This window comes from Mycteria americana, chromosome 1, assembly GCF_035582795.1.
Source record: "Mycteria americana isolate JAX WOST 10 ecotype Jacksonville Zoo and Gardens chromosome 1, USCA_MyAme_1.0, whole genome shotgun sequence".
Taxonomy (NCBI): domain Eukaryota; kingdom Metazoa; phylum Chordata; class Aves; order Ciconiiformes; family Ciconiidae; genus Mycteria; species Mycteria americana.
The window spans coordinates 206,919,151-206,930,050 of NC_134365.1; the positions used below are offsets into that span (position 1 = coordinate 206,919,151).

General features: G+C 40.1%; 1 protein-coding gene across 2 annotated transcripts; it reads left to right on the top strand.

Annotated features, from left to right (window-relative positions):
• Nucleotides 1-594: 594 nt before the first annotated feature.
• LOC142404349 (matrix metalloproteinase-27-like) lies at nt 595-8,572 on the top strand. 2 transcript variants are annotated; one of them, XM_075491030.1, is made up of 10 exons: nt 595-853; nt 1,214-1,452; nt 2,063-2,211; nt 2,309-2,437; nt 4,430-4,591; nt 4,760-4,883; nt 5,601-5,731; nt 5,956-6,115; nt 7,647-7,750; nt 7,956-8,571. In XM_075491030.1, exons 1-10 carry the CDS (start codon nt 749-751, stop codon nt 8,054-8,056), a joined length of 1,404 nt encoding a protein of 467 aa, XP_075347145.1. In that variant the 5' UTR covers nt 595-748; the 3' UTR covers nt 8,057-8,571. The 2 variants fall into 2 exon arrangements, with proteins under 2 accessions (XP_075347145.1, XP_075347146.1); XM_075491031.1 differs by lacking the exon at nt 2,309-2,437 and having other exon boundaries at nt 7,956-8,572.
• The last annotated feature ends 2,328 nt before the right edge of the window (nt 8,573-10,900 follow it).

Below are 10,900 nucleotides of genomic sequence, written 5' to 3' on the forward strand. Positions count from 1 at the left end.
GATAGATAGATAGATTAGATAAATGCAGACAGAGATATAAGATTATTCACATCCTTTAGTCCTTTAGGCTGGATTTATAGGGTAAAATCTTTTTTGTTTATGTATATCTTGGATTCCACCAGTATAATTGAAAGGAAACACACCCTTTCAAATAGTTGCAGGGAAGAGGTGGGGAGTGATTTGGGGTTTTCATCCATTTTCCAAAACACCCAGTCTCACTTTATGGGTCATTTTAAAAAGAAAACTTTCTGCTTACAGTAATTTCTCCCAAAGTTTTAATTTTTTTGGATGGGATTCATATCTGGTGCATGACTCCCATTTTCTAGGCTGAGAATGGTTACAAGTCCCTGTACATTTGGTGGCCCCGTTTCACACAGCTGGGTCGGGACAACTTAAAAGGTTTTGCATTTGCCTGCCATTTCATCTGGCATGAAATTGCTCAGGTTTGCTAAAATTCAGTGTAAAGTAACTAAAATTGAGTGCCAGTTTTGAAATGGTAGCCAAGGAGCTTAGGAGTATTCAAATACTAACTGACTTCAGATGTCTGTGAAATCAGATGGGTTTAATTAAGTTTTATTGTGTGTTATAGGATGTGTGGAGGCAATCAGAGCATGAGAAACTCTGAGTCAGTCTACAGCTGACTCTACAAAGCACCCCATAACTGTACGAACTGGGATGCAAGAGAGGATGCACACGGAGAGGAGAGAAAGCAGACTCTTCTCCTACCAGGACAGAGACAAGAGTAAGAATGAAGGACCTTTCACTTTTGCTTTTAATGTGTGCAGCTGTTTCTAATGCTCTTCCTGTCCACTCAGAGAAAGACAACAAAGGAGAAGATGCAAAGCTTGTGCAGGTAACTACATTGTCCATATCTGAGATCTATTGAGACCTCCCTTTTTAGATATAATCTGCGTGTTCCAGCTACACAGCAGTTTGCTGTCTTTCTGAGACAATGTTATTACACAGAACTCTGTTGCCCAAACTTTACTAAAGTAGGATAAGTCTGTACAAACTGGAAATGTCAAGTAAATAAGAGTCAGGGACAATGTTGTCTGTTTCTGTTTAGCTATGATCCTCAGGAAAACATGTGTTGTGCTCCAAAATCACAGGCAGATGGTTTTGCCAGCAAAGCATACAAACAATATCAGTCCTAAGGTATTTGTTTAAGAAACAGATCAAAATGTGAAATGTATTTGCTTTATTTTTTCACTAGGACTATTTAAATAAATTCTATGCTGTTGAGCCAGATCCAAATCAACTTGGATGGAAAATAAATGCTGAATCTACAGCTGAAAAACTTCAGAAAATGCAACAATTTTTTGGTTTGAAAGTGACTGGAAAACCAGATACTGAGACATTGGAAATGATGAAGAAACCCAGGTGTGGAGTTCCTGATGTGGGTCTCTACGGTGTTACTCTGCCAGGATGGAAAAAAACCAAGCTGACATACAGGTAGTATTTCAATAGTTACTTTTTGAGTTTAAATTTTGGTTTTGTCGGTATCCATGTTTGTTATATTTAAATATAACTTCTATAGCAATTCTTTCCAGTTGGGAATTTAAAAATGTTTCTCTTTACCCAGCTGTTAGCTATGCATATTCTTGAGATGAATTTCTGAGAGTCAAGCTGGGTATTTTACATTTTCTGAGTCAATCACAGTATTTTGCCTGTCATGTATCACTCCTGACAAATATTCTGTGAGCCAAACAAAAATATCAAATGCACCCTGTACAAGCCCCGTTCTCTTCAAGATTTGCTAAGACCAACAATTTAGTAGTCACAGAAACCTGAGGAGATGACTTTCCTCATGCTCAAGAGATGACCTCCTGGCTAAGGGCCATTTTGAGAAAAACTGATACCGTGTACACTATTATTATTATGAAAAAGGCATGTTGGACAGTTATCACATTCCTCAAACTCACTCAGTCCAAGATGGATCTTGGGAACTATTGGATTACAGGTTAAATTGCTTCTTATACATCTCTGTTCATCATCTTAACAATATTAGAGAAATTCTTTCTGCAAACACTAAGTATTATTATTTGAACCCTCATAACCATAGAATTGTGAACCACACACCAGATATGAGCAAAGAGGATGTGGATAAAGCAATCCAGAAGGCATTTAAAGTGTGGAGCACTGTCACCCCGCTGATTTTCACTCGTATTCATGAGGGAATAGCAGATATAATGATTGCTTTTGGGACCAAAGGTAATACACTGACTGCATACCAACGGTAAGATTAATTTAAAGATTTTCCAATAGTCATAACATAAACTCAATGTTGTTTGAACATCATATTATTTAGCTCATGGACATTGCCCTCGTTATTTTGATGGCCCCCTTGGTGTCCTCGCTCATGCCTTTCCACCTGGCAATGGTTTTGGTGGTGATGTGCACTTTGATGAGGATGAAGATTGGACCACAGGCTCAGCTGGTAGGTAAAAAAAGGTTTCTGAAGTGTTATGCAGATGGGTAAATTCCTTTCTGATTTTATTTAAGTGATGGCATAGACTGAGATGAAACCCAGCATTAACCATAAAAGCAGCTTGAGGATATTACAGGCCATCCTCCAACTGGGATACTTACAATGACACTGACGTAAAATCAGCCTGATCTACTCTAGTTCTTATTTAACACTGGTAAAGATGCCAACAGGACAACTCTTTCCAGATACAAATGCTACAGACACAGGCCACTCTCACCTGGGGGTTGGTAGGGCCCATGCCCACCGGAGTTTGACAAACCATGGTAAAAGCTTTCTGACTTTTTCCCCTCCTGGTGCACACACTGGCACCAAGCCTGGCACTACCATACACTGCAGAGGAAGTACACCATGCCTTGCAGCAGCCCTCAGAGGAGATCCCCATCACCTAAAAAACATTACAGCCACTAGCGATAATGAAGAGTCTTCACTAATAATACCAAGATAGGTCCAACTATAGGCTGTTAGAGCTTTACTCTGCAGTCAAGCTAGGATGGTCTTATACATGAAAGTGTTTTCCAAGCAATTTCAGCTGCCTGCCAGCAGCTGGGAGTCTGAACGTGCTGTTGAGGCCACCCACGGGCTGAGATGCAGCGTGTAGAGCTGACTACAGATGTGTGCCACTGGGCCAGAAGAGAGGGGAATGCTGAGTGCTCAACCATCTGTCTGGGACCCATCTGCTCCCCTCAACCCCCTCCCCTCAACCTCCAGGCTGGCCATAGAGTACTTCCTCTGACAGATCTGTCAGTACACAGGCACATTACCCTGTTGTACTTTAGATCCTTTCCTCATCCAGTTTTTGGGATAGAAAACTGAGAGGATAACTGCAGCGGCAGAATTGAGGTCATGCTGCAGGAAAAGCAAGGAGCACGAGGAGATGTGTGGGTTTATTGTGGTGGGAAAAAAAAGAAGGATGAGGGGTGGACATGTCATGCTGATAAAATGTAATGTTTTCCCCACACTGGGACTGAATGGGTCAACCCCAGTTTTGCTGGTGTTCCTCCACAGCATGGCTCCAGTGGCCAGGTATTGCAGAACTCATTGGAGAGCTCAGAGGACTCGTGAGAGGGAAGGACTGGAAACACGTGTGGAAAAATTGAGGCTTCGTTTGCTTTTTGAGAAATGGATATCTTGGCTTCAGCCAGCCTTTCTTGGGCAATCGATGACCAGTCCTCTGCTCTGCCACAGACTTGTGATCTTCACTAAGTCTGTTGATATTGCTGGCTCTTGGTCTGCAGGAAGATGATCATTCTTCCCTAATTCAGAAAGGCGTGTTACTTGGAGGGATGCATGTTGAAGGAAATTCCATTTTTATCTATTTACTATGTTAACATATTTCACTGGCAATAAGCATGCATAAGCATAATATTTTTAAAAGATATTTTATTTGACAAGGCTATAAAGAAACCATATGCTTTAAAGTCCTAATGATAAAAAAGTAAATTGTTCTGCCAACTTTATATTTTTCCTTGTCTATTCATGATCTCACCTTTCTTTCTCAGGTTCGTAGGAGGGAGGGTGACACACAGAGTGACACTTTGGTACCTCAAGTGAGCATGGAGTGCATTGTCCTATCTTTGCCCTGGAGAGCTGTTAGTTTGATCTGACTCACTATCTAATCTGTTCTAGCTCAGCCGGGAAACCCTGCCAGGACATTCCTCAGAGCTGCACCCACACTCACCCCCAGACATCTACTCATGCCACACACATACTTTCAGTAGCAAATAGAAAGAACAGCAGGAAAAAGGCCAAAAGTCACTCCCTTCTAGTGGGGGAAGAACATAACCTTATCCTATTCAAAAAATATGTTTACGTATATGCATACCCTAGTGAATTTCAACATATTGTATGAAAACTGTCACTGAGCAATAGCCCTGCTGTGTTCATATCAGCCATTTGCAGACCAAAATTAGATTGATCTCTTCTCTCTATCCATTTTTTAAGGGTTCAACTTGTTCCTTGTTGCTGCTCATGAGTTTGGCCATGCCCTGGGCCTCTCCCATTCTAATGACCAGAGGGCTTTGATGTTTCCCAATTATGCCTACATCAGCCCCAGCGAATTTCCCCTCTCTCCAGATGATATAAATGGCATTCAGTCCATTTATGGTGAGTAAAATCCCTGGCTTAAAGAAGTAAGCAGGATAGAAATAACCTCTTTCACAAAGTTTCACCATAAAAATAATTGTATTCTCATAATATCAAAAATGCATTTATATGTGAAAACCTTAATGTTTCTACAAATTTGGTATATTCTTTCTAAAATGCCTCCCTTAGGATCTCCACCAAATGACCCAGATAAAAGGCCAGCCAGCCCTACCTCACCTAAAACCTGTGGTTCCCAAATGTCTTTTGATGCTATAACTACACTCCGACGAGAAGTCATTTTTCTAAAGGGCAGGTAAATATTGATATGACTCTTGTCTCTGTGAGGTTTATTTTTTCTTGATTTCTACAAATACTGAATACTTTGGTGGTTCACATGGTTATGATTATGGGATTTATAATGAGAAAAATGGATAGATTTCAGTTCATGGAAATAAAACTTTTAGTGGATACGAGTTATATTAATATTTTTAGAGCATGCCCTGAAAAAATGTTTCATTTTTTTCCAGAAAACATGTCAGTTCCAATAAAGCTTTATTCCCAAATGTATAGATGGTTACATCAAGTAGTGACATGATTAAATGCTGCAACCATTTCCTAAGGAATTAGTACATTCTACTATATAGTTGGGCCAATCTCTCCTCCAGTCACCTCTGGAAGCCCCAAGTCATCTGGGTAAGACATCCAGGGAATAGCTTACAGTCAGGTTCACTTGGGACCCTATAACTCTCTTACTACATGGCACAGGAACAACCTGAATTTTTCAGCTGCTTGTAGCTGATCCCATTAATCGATCGGTAGCAATGAGAAGTGTAATTCCAGAAAGAAGCCAGAATAAAAAAAAAACTCACTTCCCACTAAGGGGAGTGTTTTCCTTTCTGACACATCGACCTAGGTAACTCCACTGACAAGAAAGAGCTTGTAAGTCACAACGTTGTTCACATTCTTGTGCATATATAGAAATGTCTGTGGTTTATTATTTACTACAAAAACTGTTTCATATTTAAATCAGGCACTTATGGCGAGTTTATCCTGATAACTCAGAAGTTGAACGTGAATTAATTTCTACCTTCTGGCCAACTCTGCTACCTGGTATTGAAGCTGCGTATGAGAACATGAAAGATCAGATCCTATTTTTCAAAGGTGAAGTATGAGATTTTCTTTAAATTTTTCTTACCTTTAATTTTGTGGGAAGATGGGAGGAAGGACGGGTAGCTATAGGTGCATAAAATTCACTTTTCAGATAAATTAAAAAAAACCCATAGGACATTTCATCTAGTTTTCCTACAACCTACACTAAGGGAGTGCATTTTTTTCTTTTAGTGTCTGAAAATCACTGGTGAAACTAATTTTTTTTTTTTTAACAGGCAATAAATTCTGGGTTATCAGCGGATATCAGGTGTTGCTTGGTTACCCAAAGAATATCAACACACTGGGCTTCCCTAAAGGTGTCAAGAAAATTGATGCAGCAGTTTGTAATAAAAATACAGGGAAGACAGACTTTTTCATAGGTGACAAGTACTGGAGGTAAGAAAAATTGACAAATGTTTTCTTATGATTAACTCCAATATAATCTGAATACAATTAAAATTGTCCATGTGATAAAAGACACCTTTAGGTAACTGTATATAACTAGGTAACTATAGTAACCCTACTTTTGATAGAAACGTTTCTTTGACTCCTGCACAGGGAGAAGAATAGAGCTTTGACTTTTGAGAGCTTAAGGGTGTCCTGAAATGGGCATTCAAGATATGGACCCATTTTGATGCATTATGCCTGGAAGCTGAAAAAATTCCAGCATGTAGAGAATTTTTACAAATACAATAGACAAAAGTATGTCTAGAAAATAAAGATCTGAAAGCTAACTTACTTCAGCAGAAGGCTGGATGGGATGGCTTGTGCAGGATTTCTCTGATTTCTGAAAAGTCCTGGGTTATTTTATCTCTTTTAGAGAGGTAGAAGTGATAGTTCATTTTCCTTTCTTTGGTTGGTTAGCATTGGATTTGCAACATGCTGCTTCTAAACCCTATTCCCAAGCTGGCATGAGTGATTCCTGAGACCCAAATACCAGGCAAATGGAAGCAAAAAGTTAGCTTTGGGAAGCTGATAGATTCCTCCTGTGTGCAAGAACAACTGCTGCGAAGGCCTTCTGCAGGCAACCAGGAGCATGCGTGGGTCAAACAGACTTTATCGTGACTAATTGTGGCGTTCCTCAGTGAAACATAGAGCATCAGCTGGATTTTGAGCTGCATGTGGTTTCCTGTCCTTTGTTTCTGATAGTTTTGGAAAGAGTATTTACAATATCTTGCATTGCTATTTTACTGCCTTGGTCACAAGACAAAGGCATGCAAGAAAACCACAGCACGGATTTCTTACCTAATAACTCATTCTCTCAGTCTCACGTCCCTGTGAAAAGTATTCTTGTATCCAAGGAAAAGTAAAACAAAGGCTTGTTTGTTTGGTTGTTTTTTTCCTGAGAGGGTTCCTCAAATTTGAAGAACCTTCTAGGTCCTCCTTTCAGCCCCCAAATTCAGCCCCATCTCATAAAAATTGTCCCGGCTCAGTTAGGAACAACTTGACTGTATTAGAAATAAGTCAGCTTCCTTTCCTCCATCTAAATCTGTCAGCTAGTAGAGGACTACAGACAATATCTTATCAAAGTCTAAGAGGAGTTTAAAATTAATGGAATAAATATGTGCAGTCGCTATAGCGGGAATCAACTCGTCCAGTTTCCATGTGCTGCCTGGCACACTGCTATCGTTAGAGGAGGTAAATCCCAACCCTGCTGTCAAAAATGTCAAATTCCTTCAATTTGTCTCACTCTAGATGCTTCTTTGGAGCTGTGCCTGCCTTTATCAACAAACAAGTAGCCACCTCACAGAAAACGCAATGGCCAGCGTCCTGCAGACATCTGTGCAAGTAGATAACTTTACTCTCTGTAGCCCCAGTGAAATCAGTCAAATTACAGACGGTGGACACCTTTCAGCAGCTGCTTATTTCTTTGCAGAATTGATGTCTAAACTCTCTAAAATTACATGTCTCCTTTCATATGATTTAGGTTTGATGAAAACAGCCAGTCCATGGAGAAGGGTTATCCTAGACAGACAGTCGATGACTTTCCAGGAATTAGCCAGAAGGTTGACGCTGTTTTCCAACAGAAAGGTAAATGAAATGAGCTTTTAAGTAAAATCGGTTTACTTGTAAAGAACATAAGTTCTGGAGTTATATTGCATGTCATTGCTGTATCCTGCAAAAGTTAGAATTGAAGAGATGCTCTCCTGTGTGTACAAAGATGATGTTCCCTGCTTTGTCAGAACGAAGCTATTTTTTGTATCCATAACATAATGTTTTACTTTTTTATTTCCAGGATTATTCTACTTCTTCCATGGATCGAAGCAGTGGGAGTTCGACCCTACTGCTAAAAAAGTTATCCGTGAAATAAAGAGTAACAGCTGGTTTAACTGTTAATATTGTTAAACTTTCTTACACACAGCAAATGAGAATAAAAATAATTCTAGCTTTCTCAAAGTTTGTTCATATATACACTACTATACAAAAGAGGCAACAGGACTAATTTTCATATATGTCTACCATTTTAATAAACCAGCATGTCAGCTCTAATTGTATCTCCAAAGGCTAGAACAAAACTGCACTTTTCCCCTGATTAAATGCAAAATGTCCAACATAATTTATTATTTTATACTCCAGATAGGTTTTCAAATATTTTGGCAATAAATAGTTTTAGCTTGATGTAAACTATTTTCTGCTTCATCTGTTGAAGGCGTTCTATATTTCTGAGGTGTGAATGACTTCAGGTTAACATGCTAATATCCTTCCAAAATACTACGTTTGTATTTTGTTTCTTTTCTCTCCGAACATCTTCAAGAGCCAGGCTTTTCATTAATCACTTGTTTTTCTGTCCTCTCTCCTGCGTCTTCTCCTGCTCTTCTTTGCCTATTGCAGCCTTGTCCCTTTCACATCATAGCACTATTTTGCCAATAAATCACCCTCCAGCCCCAGTGTCTCACTCTGATCTGTCTTTATAGCGTAACAATTAGCATTTCATCAGTGGCTGGTTTTTGTGGATCTATGAATGACATCCTTCACAAATCAACTCTGTCCTATTCAAGAAATAGATTCAATTACCATGTCATGGAGCACAACCTTTGCTCCGCTAACACAAAGCACGTGCTTCAAGTGCACATATATCTGAGATTTATTACATGCTGCTATCGCACATGGAGCAAACTCCTCACAAAATCAGACACAATCTATAAAGTCACAGCCATATCCTCTCCAAGTATTTCCTTTACGTTTAATTCTGGAAACAGGCCCAGAACACACTGACAAATGGCTGGCCATACTGCCTGCGTGGCTGGGTACCTCTGAGAACATGGTCTCGTTAGTATTGGCTTGTCCTCCTGCTCCCTACTTCTTGCGTATCTGGCTGTTTTACACACCTGTTGCATGTTTGAGTAAAAGTTTCTTTTTGCGATGTGCTTTTACAGTACCAGATACAACAATGCAATGATCCCAACCTGAACCTTACCTACCTGGTTTGGTGTAAACAGCAAGAGTGCCATTATGTTGCTGCTACTGCTATGAGAACCCCCCTGGCTTGGTTGCCACCAGGAAATCAAAATAGAGGCTCAGATATGCTGTTTCACTGATCTACAAAACTAATCGTGGTGAACACCATCACACTCTAGATCCCTAACAAAATTTAAACTTAAATTGGGGTGAAATGGTAGACATTTAGGTGAGATTCAACTGACTTAACTTTAGCTTTCTGTCTATCTACATATCTACTCTACATGAGTTAGAGAAGACCCCTGTACTGAAGGAAGAGGGAGAGGTTCTCCACAATGTTACTTATCTCATCTCATCCAAAGACTGTGCCGGGGCAAACCAGTATCTTCAGCCCCTGGAGAAAACATCTGTTTGCAGAGGAAGGCTAGCCAACTAGCTTAGAGTAGCTAATTTTCAGATAGCTAAAGTTTGGTGAAATTTATAGTGTCTTTGCTGGGTATCTTTCAGTTTTTATGTGATCCAAAATAGAAGGACATCTTACTTTTATCCTCTCTGATGTTTGCTTTTTGGCAAGCTATACCAGCAGCTTTTTATAATCACCACAAGCCAGTGATAAAGTTGTGTGAAGGCACCTGCTTGGACTGACACTGCCTGTGGAGCGACCATGAGATCTCACGAGACAGGAGCAGAACATGCTGGAGGCAGGCAGGATGGAGACAGTTCCTTACCTATTTCTGTATTTCCAGCCTCCTTAAACTCTTCTCCAGAATTCAATTCAATTGATGGCTGTGTAGAAAGCACAGTTTAACAGCACAAGCACAGAAACTGCCAAGTCACACCCAAGTGTTTATACTCAGAGGCAAGATTACTCTTTCACACACACTCTTCTTGGTGTGTAACACAATTGTAATTTCAGCTGCAAGAAAAGTTTAATCATTGAGTCATCAAGGAGATTATTCTGTTCTTTGGAATACGTGGGCAAGTTCCTCTGTCTTCAGATACATAAACAAACGTCATAGCTACTCTGTACTTCTTTTCTCAGGTGAAACATTGTTTCACAATTTATATAAATTTCTTGTCTTAAGAAAATTTAATCTTTAACAGGGAAATGCTGTTAATGAAGTTTTCTGACTGGCAGCTTTGGCATTATGTTAAACCAGTGTGGGGTGCGTGTTCACAGGTCACGTGCAAAAATAGATAAAGCAATGAGTACTGCTTTTCCTTTATTTGCAAAGAAGGCCTGAAAAGTGACTCCTGACACAAAAAGACTTGATTTTTGATTAGTGATAACAGCTTGGTCACTCAGTTTTCCCTCTTCACTTGTTGTTTCTTTGGAGGAATAGGAACCAGAATAGGAGTGTCACAGCAGAAATCCAGTAAGTGATGAGTGCTTAGTGGTGGTCCTTTCCCTCCATCTCTGCCAGGAGCCTGGCTAACATGGGTCTTGCACCTCACCATATCCTCCCACAGCCCTAGAGAGCTCCCAATACCACCTCCCCAGCACTCTCTTATGCCACCTGTAGCTCCTCATAATGCATGTCCCCATACTACATTTAGGGAACCAGCTGAGTAATGCTGTGCAGTTACCGCAGTTACCCTGGCCACACAGCCCAGACAAGGGATGAATTATCTGCCTTCCCATTAATAGGGTTTTTTCTCCTCTAGCCAGCTTCTATTTTCCACAAAACCTGTAGGAACTACAGCGTCTCCGTTCAGCTTGGATGAAGTTGGCCAGTACCTTCAGTTACTGTGAGACCAGATGGACACACAAACAGATACACA

Coding starts and splice junctions, on each gene's coding strand:
- LOC142404349 (XM_075491030.1), top strand. CDS start 749: ATGAAGGACCTTTCACTTTTGCTTTTAATGTGTGCAGCTGTTTCTAAT. Junction 1,453..2,062: donor AAAACCAAGCTGACATACAG/GTAGTATTTCAA, acceptor TCATAACCATAG/AATTGTGAACCACACACCAG. Junction 6,116..7,646: donor ATAGGTGACAAGTACTGGAG/GTAAGAAAAATT, acceptor CATATGATTTAG/GTTTGATGAAAACAGCCAGT.